Source organism: Centruroides sculpturatus, unplaced genomic scaffold, assembly GCF_000671375.1.
Source record: "Centruroides sculpturatus isolate CEXI.00-Female unplaced genomic scaffold, Cexi_2.0 scaffold328, whole genome shotgun sequence".
NCBI lineage: Eukaryota > Metazoa > Arthropoda > Arachnida > Scorpiones > Buthidae > Centruroides > Centruroides sculpturatus.
In genome coordinates this window covers 497,136-520,138 of record NW_019384678.1, presented here as the reverse complement: position 1 = coordinate 520,138, position 23,003 = coordinate 497,136, and the positions used below count along the sequence as shown (strand labels likewise).

The 23,003-nt window shown below is 29.6% G+C and overlaps 1 protein-coding gene across 5 annotated transcripts in view; it reads right to left on the bottom strand.

Annotated features, from left to right (window-relative positions):
- Nucleotides 1–23,003, bottom strand: part of LOC111626901 (serine/arginine repetitive matrix protein 1-like) — a 136,319-nt gene that overhangs the window by 9,466 nt on the left and 103,850 nt on the right. For all 5 annotated transcript variants that reach the window (XM_023370426.1, XM_023370422.1, XM_023370423.1 and 2 more), the window contains 3 exons: nucleotides 18,424–18,553; nucleotides 1,878–2,036; nucleotides 1,160–1,287 (listed from right to left, as the gene is read on the bottom strand). In XM_023370426.1, the coding sequence (XP_023226194.1) occupies nucleotides 1,160–1,287; nucleotides 1,878–2,036; nucleotides 18,424–18,553 (417 nt within the window). The remainder of the gene's footprint in view (nucleotides 1–1,159; nucleotides 1,288–1,877; nucleotides 2,037–18,423; nucleotides 18,554–23,003) is intronic.

Sequence of the window (23,003 nt, the reverse complement as noted above, 5' to 3'; positions counted from 1 at the left end):
TGCAATATAACAGCATTCCACCACCTTTTTTTTTAAATATGTTTTAAGAGAATTTTTGAAAATTTGGTGTTTGGTCTGCATTGAATTGCTCTGTTGAGCATAGATCGGCAACAAAATTATTAAGACAGTCCTGCTCGTGTGCCGAATCTTGTGTACGATGCATGTCTGAAAAGTAAGTACCGTTTTGGAAAAACTCGCATAAAAAATATTTTTTCAAAACAAAATTTATTTTTACATGAAAGAGCATGTCTGAAACTAATTTTCTACATAGTTACCACCATTGTTCAGACATTTGTCATATTGGGAAACCAACTTGTCTACACCCTCTTCAAAGAAAGATGCCGCCAGTGAAGACAGCCACTGCCGAACATCAGTTGTTGCAACAATCTCATGCAAAACAGTATTTGAAATTTGTGGAAACTCATCACAAAGCAATCTTATTGTGAATCGTCTGTTTTCAGGAATTTTTTCATTCACTATTGCAACCAAACCATCATTGACAACAGAAGGCCAGTCACTCCATGCTTCGTCATGAACATCAGTGCATTCAGCATTGAATTGTTGAACCCACTTTCTAACCATTCCATCACTCATTACATTTTCACCATAAATCTCTACAAGTTGACGATGAACTTCAACTGGCTTAACATTCTTTGCATTCAAAAACCGTATTACAGAATGCACTTTCACAGTTGGCAGGATCGGCAATAGTCTTAAACATTTTGAACGCTCACTAACACGTGAAAAAAACAACACAATCCGGCTGTAATGGTGTCACTGGACTGACAATCAACCAGAGAGACGTGTGAGCAGACGCTGAACTGTGATACTACCACTGCAATAGCAGTAGAACGAAACGGTATTTACTTTCCATACACGCCTCGTATTTTTTAGTAATGAGATGAGCGTTCCACCACCTTTTTTCCCCCAAAAAAAATTACTGTTTAAACCTAATATGTAGTACAGTTCAATTTAAAAAATAAGTACTATAACATGTAATATATTCAAAAATTAAGTAAATTTTTTGACACAATTACTGTTCATTAATTAGAATTGCTTTCTAATTAAATTTTTAAACAAAATTTTAAAAGGCAATTTCTGACTGTAATTAAGATATTGTGAATGCAAATAAAAAATGAAAATAAAATAATAAATTTACCTATGTCCATAGGGAGGACTAGAACGATTCTTTCTACCGGCAACAGGACTGGGTGAACGAGACGAAGATGAACGAGAGGATGACGACGACGAATGCGCTTTTTGTTTTCTCCTCTGTCTATCATTCCACTAAATTATAAATAAGTATTTTGTGTAATTCTTTTATCTTAGTTTCTTTAATTACAGATCAAATTTATCATTAGTAGATTCATATAACATAACTATTTTATTTCTGGCAATGCTTAAGTTTGCAATATTATCGATAAGGTACTTTTAAAAACAAATTTAAAATGTTAGATAAAATTGTTTATAAATTAATTTCTTTATAGTAAAACAAATTATTATTTTAAACTTTAAACAAGCCAAACAAGAAACTAATGCAAAAGAAAACAATAATATACAAGTATATAACTAAATACTATAATTTCAAAATCTAATAGTTTTATTTAAGTAAAACAAATATTTAAAAACGAAACTGTTTTTGAAAAATTTTATTGTTATTATTCAACATTCTCTATTTAGAAATAATATGAAGATTTTAATAAATGCAAACCATAATCTTCCTAGAGTTACTGTTGACTAATTTTTGATTTGTAAGATGAAATAGAATAATGTTTTAACTTGCAAAACAAATATGATTAATGTATCACACAAATAACCTTCAATCTTAATTGGAAAAAACTGTTATTTATTTTAAGAAATTGTATGTATCACAATACCTTTCCTTTTCCCGGCACAGTTTTTCTTATCGGCGATTCTTCCTCCGAAGAGCTTTCCGAATCACCATGGCCGTGAGAACGATAATGGCGCTTGCTCTGTACAGAATCTTTCTTCAGTAATATTTCCACTGACGATTCTTTTTCTTGTCTAGGAGACTCCTTCAAGCAAATTTTATTTTCAAATATTTGTATAAAATATAATAAATATAATGATCCTATGTAAATTGGATCTAGTTTACTATTCAGAATATTTTATTGTTTAATATTTTCCAGAAATATAACTATGAAATTCAAAGTTTTCAGAAAAAAGACTGAATTAAATGAGCAAAATGATCACTTCAAAATCATTTTACTGTTGTCCTGAACATAATGAAATGGCTATTATTTACATTAAATCTCCATATTCTTTTCATAATATATATTTTGTGAAATTATTAAATTTTTAATTCTCCATTTAAAATTAATAATGATACTTAATTATTTTTGCAATATACAATATTGCAACTTTATACAATCATCAAAAGTTTAAATAAAATTTTCAACTCTAGCAGATCAATGAGTTCTGATTTTTGTAAGCACTGACAAGAAATAATTAGAATTTTTTTTAGGATTAAGTTACTAACTTGTATGATCTTATTTTGTGTTTTGTGCATATATGACTATATTGTGGATAATATTGTTTCTCAATTCTTCTAACAGTAAAAAGAAACAAAACTGAAATAAAATATCCTCAAAAATTTACATGAACAGAATGGACTCCTTTATGATTCTGATTGAAATTTAAATTATAAATGACAATTTGTCATTTGGTCACAAAATTAATAAATTTGGAGGAGCAAGCCCAGCAATGTCATTAGAGGTAGTTTAAAATTTTTAAAAAATGTAACATCAAAATAAAGCATTTCTAATTTAGCAACATCAACAAACTTCTTAATCTAATCTAAGAATGAATACAGAATAGGAAAATTACATATTTCTTGAAAAAGTAAATTTTTATCATCATCTAGAACAGTGTTTCTCAATGGGGCCAATATTGTCCCCATGTGGGCATTTTTTTCATATTGGGGAGTGGTTAGTAACAATTTACATTTCGGGGGCAAAAACAATTTTCTGGGCGATATAGTAAAACATTATATTAAGAATCATTAGATATTTTATTCTTTATATCATACAATATTTAAACAAATAACATTATACTAGTGACTAGTCTATTCAATGCAATACGAATTTGGCGTTAGCCTTGGCATCAGAATTTTGAAGCATGCAGCGGGGATTCAAAGCGAATAATGCTTAATTTTCATTTTGTTAATTATATCAAAATCTAATGTGTATTTTGAGTAAATAAATGTTTATTTGATAATTATATACTTAGTAAAAAATTAAACTAATAAACCCAACAAAATTGTTTTCAAAGTGAAGGGGCCGACAATTCATTAGAGGTTGAGAAACACTGATCTAGAATAAAGAAGAGCTCTAAGAATAATTTAGAAAAGAAATCATTAAAATATTTTAAAAAATGAAAAAATTTACATTTTGAAAATATAACAGAATCCGCTTATTGTAATCATCTCAGGACTTGCATACACCAAGAACAATAATCTAATACAGGGTGGAACATATATGTATGTTTCGGCAAAAAAATTAAATCATGTATAACAAATGCAAGTCAGTAAATGGACTATGTAATACAATTTTAAAAAGCTTGTCTTCAGACATTAAATTCTGTAGGTGTTCTTCAAATTGGTCAATAATATAGTATCTGACCAGTACTATTTGTTTCATTGCATCTCTAATGCACTCCTGAAGAATCTGCAGTTTGTCTTCTAAAGACAAACTTCAGCTGTTTCTAATATTGCAAAGTCTAGAGGTATTAATCAAGAATATATAGGAACATTTTATATCACCTCCAGCTTTTTATAGAGCTATCCATCTGAGAACAAATACATTTTGCATACTTGTACAGTGTGTGTACCCTATCAAACTCTCAAATGCAACTCATTTCTAAAAACTGTTCAAAAATCACAATATTTTCCCACTGGAATATACATATGCCCACTCTATATTATATGGGATAAGTAAATAAATATTCTGATTTTATTAAATAACATGTTAAAATAGTTTTAAAAAAAAAGTAAAAATAGAAGATATACTAATATTAAAAAATTACCAGGATGAATTCACATATAGAAAAAAATATATTTCTTTTCGGACTATACATATAATTGAATCCATCTTCATCTGTCCCTTCACTCGCTTTGCAGAAGCAATAACAAATCTAGGTGATACAGACCTTTTATTTGAGGCTACATATCTGCCATCCAATGTAAATGAGTTAAAAAATCTTCTAGCGGTGGCCAGCACAATTAATATTAATTTAATAATTGTGCTGGCACTCTGCTAAACGTGTAAAGGGACAGATGAAGATGAACTCAATTATATGTATAGTCCGAAAAGAAATATATTTTTTCTATATAAGAAGATATACTATATTATTAATTAACAAACATTTATCCAGCGTTGTTTGCCTGATTTTTTTTTTCAGTAACATCTTTGTCAACAAATAATAAAGATGAAATAAGAATTCCAGCAGATTAAACAAATGTACTGAGAGCATCTAATGATTGAAACAATTAATATTTAACATACAAAGTAATGGTTAAAATTGAACACAATCGTGATTTATCAACAATGTATTGAAGCTAACAGTGCAAACACACAACTTAAAAAAATGTCTATTTACCTGGAGATAATGATAACTATAAGCAAAACTATGATTATAATAAGTGAAAGTTTTTTAAATGTATCTAAATATATATAACTCAAAGGTGACTGTCATAGTGATCTATCAACGCACAGCCCAAACCACTGGACGGATCGGGCTGAAATTTGGCATGCAGGTAGATGTTATGACGTAGGCATCCGCTAAGAAAGGATTTTGATCAATTCTACCCCCAAGGGGATAAAATAGGGGATGAAAGTTTGTATGAAACTTTGTCAATTTTAAACCGATCGGGCTGAGACTTTGCATGCATAAAGCTACTATGACGTAGGCATCCCCTAAGAAAGGATTTTGATAAATTCCACCCCTAAGGGGATAAAATAGGGGATGAAAGTTTGTATAAATCTTCTTAGATTTTCGACTGATTGAACTGAAATTAAAGATTGGAGCTACTATGATGAAGACGTCCGCTTAAATAGGATTTTGATAAATTCAACCCCCATGGGGATAAAATAAGGGATGATGGAGGATGTAAATGTATTAGTTTGAACCTATCAGTACCTAATGGAACGAATAAATTAAGACGAACAAAATAATTTTTAGTTCTAAATGTTGACAATAGATGGCGTTAGTAGTATTTTAAAACGCGCTATCGTTGTGTTTTCACTGAGTTACATATACCCGATGATGAGTGGCCGCCGTATCTAATAGTACATACTATACCTAAATATTTCTAGCGGATTATATTTGACGATTTTGGCTGTTCTTTTCTTGGCATATTTTGGATTGCATTTGCTTTGTTTCGGTTTAGTAGTTTTGGTTATAGACTCTGCTTTGTATTTGGCATTTGTTTTGTTTTCGTTTGGTTTAAGTATAGGTTTTGTCGGTTAGACTTTTTTAAAATGGCTAAAGAAAATCTGAACGTTAATGGAGAAGTTGAAGAATGTTCTCTCATGGACAGTTTTATGTTGCTTGCTCACGAGTAAGTTCACCCAATAGCTTGATAGTTTTAGCGCCTAATGACAGATTAGTTAAGAATATTGTGTACAAAGAAGTTTTGTAGGCCCTAATTTTTTACACACACTAAACAAAAGTAAAGCCACAAAAACTATACCTAATTAATAATAATACTTCTTAACGCGAGCGAAGCCGCGGGCAAAAGCTAGTTTTAACATATATATTTTATGGTAAAAGTGATTAATCTGGTGATTATGAATAGTCACACATCTAGAATGGTAAATTTGATAAATAATGTGTTCTTGTCCTGTAACTTTTGGTTAGAAAGTAACCAAACCCAGCACTAAATTGAGGGATTATGATTTGTGCATCTAATGAAGAATATAGATCATATCATCAAGGTATTAAGTGTAGTTCTTATGAAACCTTATTTGGTTCACCCTTAAAAGTTGTGCCAAGACAGCTTCCCTTTGTAATGATGCTGTAGCAGGTGTGACTAGTGGTTCAATTAGAAGATCCCAATGAAAATATTTCAGGAAAAGTATTGAAAATAAACAGGCATCACTTGACCAACCTAATATGACTATCTCCAATTCATCAAGTACACTCTAATATGGAAGTGATCAGTCTTTCTACAATCAAAAACAGAAAAAGAAGTTGAGTAGTGATTGAGCAAGTGCAAAGGCAGGTTTAGAAGCTCAAATAAAGAAAATAACGAAAATACTAGAGCTAAAGTTTTCTGTAGCCAAAGTAAGAGATACAGTGAAGCTAAGAATACCAAGAGGGCAAGAAGCAACACGCAAGGCAACTGATGATTTGCAGAATATGCCAATAATATTAGCTATCAAAAATGACATGTATAATCACTTGGGAACAAACAAGCAACATCTTTCACAATCGTACAACAGAAACCAGTTTGTGTTGTGTGATAGACTGTTTCTTAGAGTACAGAATGTACCATCACTCTGTCTCTTAGAAAGTGCTCATGGAAAACATCAATTTTGCAAGGTGAGGAATACCAAAAGTACTCAAATGTAATTCAACATGTTACAATAGTTTGCTATGTTTGAATAAGCAGTAAGAATTATTACATTTCTATATTTTTTATTAAATGAGTTAAAAAATCTTCTAGCGGTGGCCAGCACAATTAATATTAATTTAATAATTGTGCTGGCACTCTGCTAAACGTGTAAAGGGACAGATGAAGATGAACTCAATTATATGTATAGTCCGAAAAGAAATATATTTTTTCTATATAAGAAGATATACTATATTATTAATTAACAAACATTTATCCAGCGTTGTTTGCCTGATTTTTTTTTTCAGTAACATCTTTGTCAACAAATAATAAAGATGAAATAAGAATTCCAGCAGATTAAACAAATGTACTGAGAGCATCTAATGATTGAAACAATTAATATTTAACATACAAAGTAATGGTTAAAATTGAACACAATCGTGATTTATCAACAATGTATTGAAGCTAACAGTGCAAACACACAACTTAAAAAAATGTCTATTTACCTGGAGATAATGATAACTATAAGCAAAACTATGATTATAATAAGTGAAAGTTTTTTAAATGTATCTAAATATATATAACTCAAAGGTGACTGTCATAGTGATCTATCAACGCACAGCCCAAACCACTGGACGGATCGGGCTGAAATTTGGCATGCAGGTAGATGTTATGACGTAGGCATCCGCTAAGAAAGGATTTTGATAAATTCCACCCCTAAGGGGATAAAATAGGGGATGAAAGTTTGTATAAATCTTCTTAGATTTTCGACTGATTGAACTGAAATTAAAGATTGGAGCTACTATGATGAAGACGTCCGCTTAAATAGGATTTTGATAAATTCAACCCCCATGGGGATAAAATAAGGGATGATGGAGGATGTAAATGTATTAGTTTGAACCTATCAGTACCTAATGGAACGAATAAATTAAGACGAACAAAATAATTTTTAGTTCTAAATGTTGACAATAGATGGCGTTAGTAGTATTTTAAAACGCGCTATCGTTGTGTTTTCACTGAGTTACATATACCCGATGATGAGTGGCCGCCGTATCTAATAGTACATACTATACCTAAATATTTCTAGCGGATTATATTTGACGATTTTGGCTGTTCTTTTCTTGGCATATTTTGGATTGCATTTGCTTTGTTTCGGTTTAGTAGTTTTGGTTATAGACTCTGCTTTGTATTTGGCATTTGTTTTGTTTTCGTTTGGTTTAAGTATAGGTTTTGTCGGTTAGACTTTTTTAAAATGGCTAAAGAAAATCTGAACGTTAATGGAGAAGTTGAAGAATGTTCTCTCATGGACAGTTTTATGTTGCTTGCTCACGAGTAAGTTCACCCAATAGCTTGATAGTTTTAGCGCCTAATGACAGATTAGTTAAGAATATTGTGTACAAAGAAGTTTTGTAGGCCCTAATTTTTTACACACACTAAACAAAAGTAAAGCCACAAAAACTATACCTAATTAATAATAATACTTCTTAACGCGAGCGAAGCCGCGGGCAAAAGCTAGTTTTAACATATATATTTTATGGTAAAAGTGATTAATCTGGTGATTATGAATAGTCACACATCTAGAATGGTAAATTTGATAAATAATGTGTTCTTGTCCTGTAACTTTTGGTTAGAAAGTAACCAAACCCAGCACTAAATTGAGGGATTATGATTTGTGCATCTAATGAAGAATATAGATCATATCATCAAGGTATTAAGTGTAGTTCTTATGAAACCTTATTTGGTTCACCCTTAAAAGTTGTGCCAAGACAGCTTCCCTTTGTAATGATGCTGTAGCAGGTGTGACTAGTGGTTCAATTAGAAGATCCCAATGAAAATATTTCAGGAAAAGTATTGAAAATAAACAGGCATCACTTGACCAACCTAATATGACTATCTCCAATTCATCAAGTACAGTCTAATATGGAAGTGATCAGTCTTTCTACAATCAAAAACAGAAAAAGAAGTTGAGTAGTGATTGAGCAAGTGCAAAGGCAGGTTTAGAAGCTCAAATAAAGAAAATAACGAAAATACTAGAGCTAAAGTTTTCTGTAGCCAAAGTAAGAGATACAGTGAAGCTAAGAATACCAAGAGGGCAAGAAGCAACACGCAAGGCAACTGATGATTTGCAGAATATGCCAATAATATTAGCTATCAAAAATGACATGTATAATCACTTGGGAACAAACAAGCAACATCTTTCACAATCGTACAACAGAAACCAGTTTGTGTTGTGTGATAGACTGTTTCTTAGAGTACAGAATGTACCATCACTCTGTCTCTTAGAAAGTGCTCATGGAAAACATCAATTTTGCAAGGTGAGGAATACCAAAAGTACTCAAATGTAATTCAACATGTTACAATAGTTTGCTATGTTTGAATAAGCAGTAAGAATTATTACATTTCTATATTTTTTATAATAAATTTTTTATATTTTTGTTCACATAATTCTAATATTACGCCAAAATAAATTTTTCTTAGTTTCTTTATATTCATTAAATCATACTAATATTAATAAAACAAAAAATGCATTCCTGATTCATTTTATTAAAATTTAATAATAAATGACGCTTTTAGCTCACAACTATAAATTGGATAGAGTTAGATAACCTAATAAATAAGATTTAACAATTTGGAGGGCATATCACACCAAGGCCTACAGAAAGACCATAACTTTTACAAAAAAGTTAGTCTTTAATAATCACATTTCAAATTTAGGTAAGAATGCATTTCGGGTAAAAGGCACACACATGGCAACAACATAATAATTATAACTCCAATAGTTAACCAATACAAAGGAATATCTAATATATACAGTGCAGCGTATTTACAATTTTTAATTTAACCCATATACTAAAAAAATTAAAATTATCAAGCATAAAATTTTTAATATAAGGACAATGTGATATATCATATTATTTGGGACCAGTAAATGTCTTATTTTCTCCAACATTTCCCAAATTCTGGTAGACGGTTCCACTATTAATAATAAATATTGTTAATTATATTAAAAACCAAAAGGGAGGGAAACTAACAATGAACTTACTATTATTAAAATGATTGGTTTCCAGACTTTAAACAAAAGCAAATACATCTGATCCATAAGACTGTGTGAAGTCAACTGCCTTGTTACAATTCATTTTACAATGTGATGTGACTATACTCCCACATCTATTCAGCATCTGTTTCAAGGTTATGTAAAAACAATGTCAATCCACCCATTGTGTAGCTTCAGTCCCACATTGTTATTAATTCTAATGTCTTCCTGTATTTTCAGAATTTCTAGGTGTTCCTGTAGTCTTCTTTTTAACTGATTTTCTGTCAGAATACTCTTGATACTATCTTTTAAAATTTCACAACCTTCAGTATTACAATGATGATGATATCAAATTGCTTTTAATGGCATGTATATGTTCTTTAACCCTTTGGGGAACGCACCTTTCAGGATCTCACGAGAGGGCGCATCGCAGCAATTGCACCGCATATGTAATATTACTTGATTTAAGTCAATAATTAATTATCGTTTTGAAAATATGATTCAGATATACCAGAAAACTATTTTTACGGCATTTTAATGCACAAATTGTTTATAAAATATTTAGATAATAAAAATAGTCACTATATATTCATGAGATGTTCACTTTCACACATGGCACATATAATCACCATATTCCGATTCTTCTTGCAAATATTTCTACTCATTCTGACAAATTGATTTTTTCCTATTGCTTTTGAGTATGCCACAAATAAAACAATTCTAGGTTTTTGCCGCTACTTTGGATTGCTCTTTGTTTCCCTTATATTTTTGAAAAATATAAACTAATATAAATTTAAAAATTTATAGAAACTTACAATAGTGTTAATTTAATATATTTATTTAATAAACTTGCAAATATTGACTTACTTTATTAAAAAAATTAAACACATATATATAAACGTATACTGATATTTTAGTTACATGACAGGGCGCGTAGCGGCAGTTACAATGCAAATTAGGTACGACTTGATTCAAAGTCCAGTAACAGCTAAACGGTTAGCATAACTGACCCGATTTCAACGATAAATTGTAACTTGTAATATGAAGAGAGAATACTATGACGTATTTCCACAATAATTAAGTACAACGTCAAACAAACGAATTTATTATTATTTTGCGGCAATTTGCCGCGGGGGCGCCCACCGAAGGGTTAATCCTTGTCTTTAATTTCCTTCTGGTTTCACCAATGTATCTTTTTTTATGTGAACAAACGCAATCTAGTGAATAAATTACATTATCTTTTTCTAAATCATTATTTTCATATTTACTGTTAATCATTTTTGCTACAGTTCTTGTATGCTTTGGTACTAAAATAATATCTAATTTTTTAAATTCATTTTTTAATTTTTCAAAAACACCAAAAACATTCTATTTTAGATACACAGTCTTAACAACTTTCAGTTGTCTAGTTAATGTGACATTTTTTTTTTTTTCCTTTTATTTGTTTCTAACCACTTAAACAATAATGTTCTAGGGCAGTGGTTCCCAATTAGTTTTTCCTGAGTACCACTTTAAGAAAGAGCTCAAACTCGCGTACCCCTTATAGCAGAAATTCGTATTAAGCCATACTAGTATTATAAATTCGAAGGTAATTATGTCTGTCTGTCTGTTACCTTTTCACGTCTAAACCACTGAACAGGTTTAAAATTTGGCACAGAGATAGCTTACATGTTGGAGATGAACATGGGATACATTTTACTGCGAGAAAATATCTTACTCCCATGAGAAAATTCCATATAATACGGGCGAAGCTGTGGGTAGACAGCTAGTGATAAATAGAATAAGTTTTTTTTTTTTACATTTATTACCTGTAAAATACAATTTTAATAATAATGAAAATAACATAAGGTTATTTAATTTTGATGTTACAAATGTGCACGATTTTCTTTGCACAACTTTGCAAAATCTGGTTGCTTTTTGATCAGCTTTAGTCTTGAGTCATCTTCGAGTTGAAGTTGGTTACGATGTTTAGTTTTCATGTTTGTCATGGCCGAAAATCCGCTCTTGCAGAGGTACGTTGTGCAAAATGGCGGTAAATATTTTATTGCCGCTTCGCTGACATGAAAATAATGATAATTGTACAATTAATTAACACAATTTGTGTTAATTGTACAATTTTTGTTTCTTGCGTAAGAATTTCATTTAGATATTGTCACAAATGCATTTTTTTAATGAAATTTTGAAATTATTTTTAGTTATAAATAAACGAATTTGTGCATTCGACATCATTTTGAAAATTGCCGAATTTTTGATGGTCCATCCATTATTTTTTTGATTGCTTCATCTCATGCATTTCAATTTTAAATCGACCGATTTTAGATTGCCGCGCGTACCCCTTAACGCAATTTCGCGTACCCCTAGGGGTACGCGTACCACTAATTGGGAACCACTGTTCTAGGGTAATTATTTAAGCTAAACATTTTTCTTATTATGTTTTGTATTTCCATTTCTTGATCATATTGTAAGGTCGTTCACTCTTTAATTTTGTTGATATACATCTGAAAAGTGTTCTTTTTTATATATAAAGGTATATTAGATTTGAAGTGGTGAAGCCTTGGTGTGATAAGCCCTCCAAATTGTTAAATCCTATTTATTAGGTTATCTAACTCTATATAATTTATGAAAATTTGTTTAAATCCATGAGTTACTTTATCAAAATAACAAAAGATGGAAAATTTCATATTTATGAAATTTATGAACTAGATTTTGAAAATTATGCAAAATCACTTTAAAAGTAAAATATTCAACAATACCTATCAAACTTACTAAATTCACTGGGAATTATACATAATTGCCAGTAAAAGTGATAAATTCTGGCATATTTATCAAATTTACCAACTACATTTGAGAATTATACAAAATTGCCTGTAAAAGTGAGAAATTTATCAAACGCTTCAAGATGATTGGTGATTATGCATAACAACAGACTATTATGTATAATTGCTGGTTAGCCATTTTATGCTGGTCCTCTACTTAGCATGATTTTAAGGTAATTCAATTGCCTTTGTCACTGCTCATAATCAGGAAAAATTGCCTTCCAGTTAAAATCACTTTCAAGTACTTTGGCAACAGAGTACTGGAACAACACATATTTTTGCATGATAATTCTATCGCAGCCAGTGAAGTCTTCTATTAGACTCCTCTTAATGTCAACTATGATTAATATCATGCTATTATCACAGCTCCACAGATATGCTATTAAATGGGTTTAACTGTAATTTTGTTTGTATGTACGTAATAACATATTGATAAAAAAAATTTTATTCTTTAATGCAACTTTCCAACTTAAATACTTTTGAAACTAATCCAAAAAATTTGAAATATGAAAATTTCTTAAATTTCCATGAAATACTATAATCAATAATGACTAAAAAGCATTATTAATAGCATTTTTTACAACCAGAATTATAATTATTTATAAAAGTATTTTTTCTAAATTAACTTGTGTGGTGTATAATCGAAATACCGTATTTGTGGAATGACCAGCATGCCAGTCTATCTGAGGGACCACAAAATCAGATATTTCCTTAAAGTAAAAATTAGCATGCCAACTTATCCTGGGAAATGCCAGCATACTGATTAAGTGAGGTTATACATCCCTCTCTAGAGGGTGCATTTTAAAACAAAACAATAAAAAAACCAGTTACTTCAGATAAAAACAAACCAGTTTTTATTCTAAAACTGTGAAACTGTCAGCATTACACAAAAAAAAAGTACAATTACATGTTTAATTAATTTCTTCATTTTGTCTTCTTTCTAAGGATGTAAAATAATCTTGGAATTCTAAAAGTATTTTTTTAATATATATTTTATTGTTATAAGATTCAAAAACACAAAAATAAACACATTAAATTTAAGAAACTCACTGTAAATTATCTCAGCTTACATTGATTAACATCAGCTTTGTGTGAAAATTAAATATATATAATTTTTGTTTGTTTATTCACTACTAGGTGCACAAATAGACACAACGCATTTTCTATTTATGCACCTAGTAGTGAAGAAACAAACAAATAAAGGAAGACACAGTCTCGGAAATACATACATATACATAATTACTTGTCCTGACTGACTGACTGATTCATTATCGTCTGGAGCAAACCTCTGAACCTAGAGGTGAAATTTTGTACATAGTTAGGGTATGTCACACTAAAAAGGGATTTTTCGAAATTCTCCCATGGAGGAGAGGGAAAGGATTAAGGCTTAACCCAAAGAACAGCTTCTACTGTACTATTTTAGATGTGGTTTTTTGTTTTTAACTATGCTTTAGTAGGGTACACCATGAAAATGCACACTAAGAAGTGATGCAATTTTTTGTTTTCAATAGTGTTGAAATGAATAGTATATTTGGCCTCGGGCCGAATATTTGGCCAAACTGTTCGGCTTGATTAACACACGTATGAAAATTGGTGCGCAAACTGCAAGGACCCTGCTCTCTAATTGCCCACGGTCACTACACTTTGCCAATCGCGTTAATTCTTGACAGTTGTAGCGGAAAGACAAGAGCGTCATGGTAGTATCTGATAAATGATGATATCAGATGTAGATAACAACAAACTGACCTACATGTGTAAATAACGGAAAAAGAACAGAGAAGGACTGCGAAGTGAAAATGTGAAAATAAATATGAAATTGAGTTGATAATATAATCAAACAAGTCGAGGCAACTTATTGGCATGAAATTCACAACCGTCAATGCCAAACTAATGTTGTCAGAGACTTCAGAAAGCTAAATGCTTGTAATGAAAGTCACTTAGCGTGTATGAGTGAAACCCTGGGGCCGTTTGGGCTACCAAGCTGTCTCGAATCTGTCACTTATACCAACATCCTATTTGTCTCTTTTCTCCATTATCACCAGGCTATGAGTCAGGTAACTGTAAAATGGGAAATCTATGATGGAAAAGTGACGAATCAAATGTATCGTGAGCACGTATTATGATGTATGCATAGGCATACATGGACTAGAGCAATAGAGGAAACAGAAAGGGAAGAGCAAAGACGAGCACTTAAGGATAGACAGGGTCAGACCCTCAGATGTGGGACGTACACATGTACATGACACGGCACGTACACACCTATTCGTTGGAGAATAGGTGTGTACGTGTGCTGATTTTTGTAATTATAAATTGTGAATATATGTGACTATTATTATTTTCTTTTTTATTTTGTGCATATTATAAGTTATAAATAAGTATAAACAAACAACACTAACCCGATAACATTAAATCTAAATACCAAAATGATTAATGTGTTTTTGTTATTTCTTACTCCTGTTTTTAGGTATTCAGCCGAATACCAAATAGTAACTGAATATTCGTTACATCACTAGTTTTCATTGAGTATTTAGGTGTATTAAATTAATAATATTTCAGACGTTGTTATACATATTTTTATATATTTTGATTTTTTTAACCAAATGTTTGAACCGTTTTAAATTCGAATTTGTTATTGCATATTGGTTTGATTATAGAATGATTGTAAACGTTCCAGAAAATTGATCAAATTGAAAATAGTTCATTTGATTCTCAGCAATCGGTTTTATATAACGATTACTATGGTTGTTGAAATACTGAATATAAATGGGGTTTGCTTGCAAAATATGCACAGGCAAAGTCACAGATAACAGCTAGTTTGTGATAAAGGTGCTGCTGCTGTTACTGCTATTACCACTACCAATAAGTCCTTAATTGTTTTATTGTCTTAAAACCAGGAAGTGTTTTTGTTTACAAGTCAGTCAAATTACAATGTTGTTATTTTGTACTAGGAAGAATGTTTTCTTTGATGTTTAATTAACAACTAGTTCTTTTTATATTTTAGTTGTAGTTTAACTGGCATGCTGGTAATTCTGGGGTTACCAGCATGCCAATTTCCTGTTTATATGTGGCATGCCAGTCATTCCCCAAAAATAAAGTACGAAGTGTTTGTTTTATAACAACAAAACAAAACTGCACCTTAAAAATATCTGAAAAATAATTCATTACATTTTACTAAACACAGGTTTTTGAATTTAGTCTGAAATACTAGAATCAGGCAATGAAACAAACAGAAAACACATCACAGAAAATTACTGAAAAACCTTTTTTTCCTGTACTTTACATATTTTATTTAAAGAAAGCAACAATATTATAAGCTTATTTTTATTTGCACTACATTGTACATATTTTAATAGAAAAGTTTATGTAGTTGCAATTTTTTACTATTGACAATTCAAACAATATAATCATCATCCATGAAATAAATCGGATATAAATTTAATAATAATAATAACAACAGCCATCAGTGTGAACCGAGTATAACCCACTAAACCCAACACAATAATAATAATAATGACACTAATCAATGAATGGAAACTTGTTACACTGCATACAACATAACTGATATTAAAAAGGATTTGTTAAAAATATTAAAAACTGAAACAAATACAATAAAATGGAAATTGTAGAAACATTTAGAAATTATAAAAATACACCATAGCGTAAGAATAAATGATAACAGAAAAATACAATTAGATCCCACCTGGCATCCTTACTTAAATATCTAACAATTAAACAGTTGGTAATACTTAACACCAATAGAAAACTAGTCTTAAGTAACATCACCTTAGTAGTAGAAAACATCAATGTGTGACTTGACAGTTTTAAGATAGATAGGAATAAATTTAAAAAAACCTTGTTTCTTTTTTTAAGTGTACTTTCATTTACAACTTTGAACTTAAATTCATAGATTAATTATTTTTGTCTTTAATTCATCAAACAACAATTATAATCTCTGAAGATATTTATATAGTATACAAATAAAATATCTAAGAATCCAAACAAAGGAAGGCAACCACATTTGTTAACAAACAGCATGTATTCATTAAGTATGTATTATTTTTAAAATTAACTTAATTATTATTTATGTTGTTTATAAACCTCATATTTTATACCTGTTACTCACAATATGTAACAAGCACAACTTAAGAGGATACAAAATGTACAGTTTCACTATAAATAACCAGTGTTCGTCCATCTTTGTGTGATTTCTCCTGCTAAATCAATAGTGTGCGATAAATCCTCCATAGAGACAAAACTTAGTGATCACATGTTCAATTATTTTAATAATTCAATTATTGTAATCACATGTTCAATTATTGTATAAGGACAAAAAGCACACCGTGAACAAAATGGAAACTTAATTAAAATTCTGCATGAAGTAACAAACTGATAAACAGTTACATAGTTGATGACTAATCAATATAAACAAAGCATAAACAATTTTCCAACTTTTCTTTGTAGGCTAGTACAAAAGGATATAACTGCCTTGCCACCAGATATGTACTGTACAGTACATGTATCCCTTGCACAACACAGCACTTCTACACCATGGTTTAAAAACTGGGAAAATCCCCCATACAACATGGTTTCCAATTCTGCACTAACATAACTCAAGAATTTGGGAAATCCCTCATACAAAATTTCACAACTTTTAAGTGCAAACTATTATTCAATATTTTTTTTATTCAAGTAATGATACTTCTTGTTTCAAATTTGCTCACTAATTTTAGAATATTGAAATTTTTCATTTCTTTTGTGCCTTTCATCAGGTTTACTTTAATGAAAACTGAGATTGCAATTTTTGCCTTCCTTGTTCTAGTTTTCCATCAACTGGATGTTGTCGTCATTGCTTTCAGACTTTAGCCTTTAAGACTCATTATACTTTTTTTTTTACAAATTAATCTTCATATTTAGTAAAATTTATTTAAACATTTTTAGGCAAGTGTTTTTTAAACAATAGATAAGCAATCATTTGTAAAAAAACATGTACTTGACTGAGCAAATGTTACCTGCTAGATTAATTTTTTCATTAATAACATTTTTACTTTGTCATCTATAAAAAAATTTTATGATAAAAATAAAAAATATTGCTAATATTTCTGATTGAGAACAACAATAAAGCTCAGATGAGAATATTATTTTGTAAAAAGAAAATGCCCTCATTTAACTAAAATAATAGTAACATATAATACAATATTTTTAAATTGTGATTGTTAGTTAATTATTGATTAGAAACAAATTATAATGCTTTAATCAACATACTTCTCTTAGTAACAAAAATGAATAGTATACTTTTGCTAATATTTCTGATTGAGAACAACAATAAAGCTCAGATGAGAATATTATTTTGTAAAAAGAAAATGCCCTCATTTAACTAAAATAATAGTAACATATAATACAATATTTTTAAATTGTGATTGTTAGTTAATTATTGATTAGAAACAAATTATTGAATGCTTTAATCAACATACTTCTCTTAGTAACAAAAAACAATAGTATACTTTTGTTAACTTTTAGAACCTAACCCAATGTTTTCCACTAGCCCTTTGTTTCATATAGCCCGGATTCACATAACAGAGCACTTTTTCAGAATGTAACATGTCATACGAGGGATACCTGTATGTCTCAAGGGCAGGTGCATACCATTCTTGTAATAACCTACAAAAAAGGTCAGGTCAGAAGAGGTTTATACTTTATTTCTTAACTGATCAACAACTATGTAACTGTTTATCAGGTTTGTCAGTTTGTGCCTCATACAACATTTTAATCTATGACTATATGGCCAGTGTTTTTATAAAATGGAAACTATTGAATTTTAAATCTATTACAAGCAAAATCAATATCGATGGCTGACTGTTTAATAAATACAACATGTAACATATTTAAACAAGTCAATGTATTTAAGTAATATTAGATGTGCATTTAAGCATTTTTGAAAGTAGGTATAATATATGTACTTAATCTAATTACAAAAAATATTTTAAGCAAAAAATTTTACTTACAGGTTCTTTTTTTAAATGTACTATCTCAGGTACCTCTGCTCTATATCTGGATGAATTACCTTCCTGTTTAATTGAAGAAGTAGAAGAATTTGAACTAGATGAAGATCCTGAAGATGAACGAGATTTTTTCCTGTAACATAAACATAATATTAATTGATAACAGTTATGTCAATATTATAATCATCCCATAATTTACTATACTTTGTTACATTTAAAGTATTATTACTGTACTTGAAAAGTTACTGAAATGAAATTTTCAGTAACTTTCCAAGTACATTCAAAATAAGAGTGATGAATTTTCAAATAATTGCTCTTAAATATGTATAACAGCAAATAAATTATTTTATTGCACTTAAAATTATACATAAAACATGCAAAACATGAAAATTATAGAAAATTTGAATCAGTCACTTTCAGAATATGATCCATCAGTTTAATAGTTTACAAAAAAGAAAAACATTGTACTTGCAAAAACACAGTCATTCTGTATAATAAATATCAAAAACTATCTATTAACTTTTACTAATCACAGATTTATAAATAAAAATAGAAAATACACAAAATACCAAATTTAGGTACAAAAAAAAAAAGGGAAAATTATCAAAAAAGTGCTAAGGAGGAAAAAAGTAATTAACACCACCCCGCTAAATGATTGTAAACTTAATAAAGACCCATCCTATATTACTTTAAACTGTTCTCTGTGCAAACAACAAAAAGGGGAAATACCTCAACTTCCCAACTTTTGCCATTAACACTTTAGTTATAATAAAAGCTTTTTGAATTATGAAAAAATGCCAAATGGTAATAAAACTGCAACTGACATGAAAAGTACAAAGAAAAATGCCACCAAGTGGAATGTATTTAATAAAAAACTAAAGAAAACTTGTTCTTGATCTTATCACACACAACATTTTTAGTTATTATTCTACTCTTTTTTTCCCTTCTATTTTTTTGTTCTAACTTAAATGCATACTTTTTAAAATTGTATAACAATGAATACTTTATCATCAAACTCTAAAAAGTAATTTTATAATTTAGTTAAAATACATCAATTGCCAATTTTCATAACAAACAATCCAATTGTTTTCTGCAAGAAACTTATATACCGTATTAGCCCGAATATAACGCAACTCCAAAATTTTCATAAAGATACTTAGAAAAAAAATAATACTCATAAAAGAATTCAAAGAAAGTAAAATTCAATCAGATAAGCATTTATTTATGTAATTACAGTAGAGCGTCGTTTATCCNAAATTGGGGACACCCCCTTACAACACATCCTCTGGTTTCACTCTAATATGGTTTTGGAAATCCTCCATACAAAATTTCACAAGTTTTAAGTGTAAACTTAATTATTCAATTTTTTTTTTCATTCAAGCAAGTTATATCAAATTTGCCCAGGGATTTTAGAATATTGAAATTTTTAATTTGTTTTATGCCTTTCATCAAGTTCACTTTAATGAAAACGGATAGTAGTATTTTTTCTTCCTCATCCTAACTTTATCAACCAGGTATCATTGTTGTTGCTTTCAGACTTTAGCCCTTAAGACTGTCACTGCATTTTGTTTTTATAGATTAATCTTCATATTTAGTAAAGTTAATATAAACTTACCTAAAAAGTTTAAACTTCTTTAACTGTAGGTAAGTAATCATTTGAAAAAATACGACAATATCTCAATACTCAAACTGTTCTCAACTCCAACAATTTAGCACAAATTCTGGAAAACTTATCAATTGGTACTTGACTGAACAAACTAATTGATTAATCATATTTTATTTTGTCATTCATAGAAAATTATGATAAAAATAAAAAAATGAAGATGTTGCTGTTATTTTTGATCAAGATCAACAAAAAGTTCAGATGATAAAAATACTTTGAAAAAAGCAAATGTCCTCATTTAAGTAAAATTAATATTAACAGTACTTTTAATTGTGCTTGTTAGTTAATTATTGATGAGAATTAAAGTATTGATTGCTTTAATAGACATATTTCTCTTAGTAATGAAAACGAATAGTATACTTTTGTTAACTTCTGAAACTCCTAATCACATGTTTTGCATTAGTCGTTTGTTTCGTATAGCCCAGATTCACATAACATGGCACTTTTTTCGAACGTATCTACCGTGTTATACGAGGAATACCTGCACTTACAACATTTGTAGTGTTTTAACAAATTTAATGAAACTGACTTTGAGTAACAAAATTTTCTATTTTGCTGCTTTGTGATGCAGTTAAGTCAGAAAGTGACACCATGCATCATGAAGGGGAAGAACTTAAATGCATAAACAAAATTTAAACTTTAAATGAAACATTTTTGTTTTGCCTTTAACTTTCTAATGTGGAGATATTGATATCATTTGCCATCAGAAGTGTTACAACTTGTAACTGGATAAATATAGTGAAACATATATTGAACACTAACAGATATACTGGAAATCCAATCCTTTGATAAAAGTGTGTTGTCATTATTACCATTTCTGATGATGTAAAAATACTAGTAATGAACATGAACTCAGAATGGATATTCTTGAAATTTCAAGAGTTTAACTGTTCTTTAAAAATCCTTTTAAGAATTATTTTAACAGTTCTTTTTTGGAAGTGAAATGTTTAAAACAAGAGTAGCTGAATCAATAAAAGTGTTTTGTAAATAATATTTGAAGTGTAAATCATTAAAAAAAATCAACAAAAATATAAAAATAATAAAACTGAATTACAAATATTTAGAAATTATAGATTTATAATAAGGATTAATCAATTTGCCAAAAAACGCTATATATATATGTGTATTACCATTTAAAAAACTTTCTCAAAACACTAGCTAAAGGTTCTGATTCATTTTAGCATCAAATGATTAGATGTGTTGTCATGTCACAATTTCCTTCTACAAGTGTAACTAACTGTTCATCAAAAACAACCTTAAAAGCTCATCTTTTGTTGAAGAGACTATAGGCTTGGATTCCACAAGTTTCCTGTAAATTTCAGCAGAAATTTTTCCATTACTCCTGCATTGCCATTCCAAGGTTAAACTGGGAGGAAGGGCATTATGGAGATCAGTTTTGGCATTCTACTTCATATGATCTCCTCTGTTGCATTTTATAATTGTATTATGAAATTATAATTATTAAAATGAATAACAACAAATAACAATTTAAATTAAATGTATCATTTTTTGTACTTTGTTATTTTTTTTAATGACTTCATTAAAACACCTACCCTCAAACTGTGTGTGTTAATGGTAACTGTGAGATTCGGAGAGTTGAAATATTTCAAAATTTTTTTTTATCAGTGTTAGATTATTAAGAATATTATAGACTTTTCTCTCAAATTCATAATACTGCATAATTAATATAGCTGTTTTAAAATTTACAAACAACAATTGATATTGTTGTAAAGTAAATGTTATGTATGGAACTTAGTTTGATCCTCTGGTGTTTTGCAATGATCTCCTCTGTTGCATTTTATAATTATTCTTCACATAAACAAGCAATATTAATTTTAAAATTAATCCGCACTATCAGTAAAAGATGTAAATGTCTGCAATAATTGTCTGAACATTAAACAAAATAAAAACACACAAAGTGATCACAATATATAAGATCTGATTTTGAATGATTTTAAAATACAATCTTACAATGCAATAGAATAATAAGTCTTGTATGTAATAAGACTTATTAAATCTAAAAGTAAAAATTAAAATTAGCTCATTTGATATGGTTGTGCAAGATTTAAAGAACTGCTTAAAAACATTATCTTTATGTATAGTAACAAAACAAAAACTGATGAGTAGCATTAGTGTATTCTTTACATTTCTATTATGCACATCCCACTGATTAATGTCAAAATTTAACTGTAATAGTTTTAATATTCTTATTAACAGTGCATATTTAAATTGTGAGAGAAAAACTTAATACAATGTTTGGAAAATTTAAATAACTACAGTAGAGCATCGATTGTCCGACTCAATTGGGGACTGGGGTTGGTCGGATAACTGAAAAACGAATAACTGAAAAATATGAAAAAATATATTATTAGTATAGTATAGTAGTATATCTCATGTAATTAGTATATTAGTATATCACTATTAACCTACTTCGCATTGAATTTTCATCGATATTAAACCTAACAAAATTTTTTTTAAAATAATAATCGTCGCTATTGTATCGTTAAAAATTAGAAAATTAAGCCTCATTTAAATACTGGCTCCCTTTCATGGTCGAGTCATGTTGCCAGCTAAAACATGTAAAAATACTATTAAAGTAGCCAAGATATAGCCAAATATTGTAGCGCCACATCACTAGCGGACATTTGAATTTGCCGACTAGAACGGTCAGTTAACCGATGTGACAGTTAATCGGGGGTCGGATAATCGATGATCTACTGTATATGCCTTTAAATATAAAACACCTCAATGGCATGCATTAACCTAGTGTTTCTCAAACTTCACCTTCTGGTAGGGTTAATATATTTTTTCGTACATAATTGGTTATCCGAAAAATAAGTTATCCGAACCACCCCAGTCCCCAATTGATTCGGATAAACGACGCTCTACTGTATTTGATTAAGTAACAAAGAACTAAACA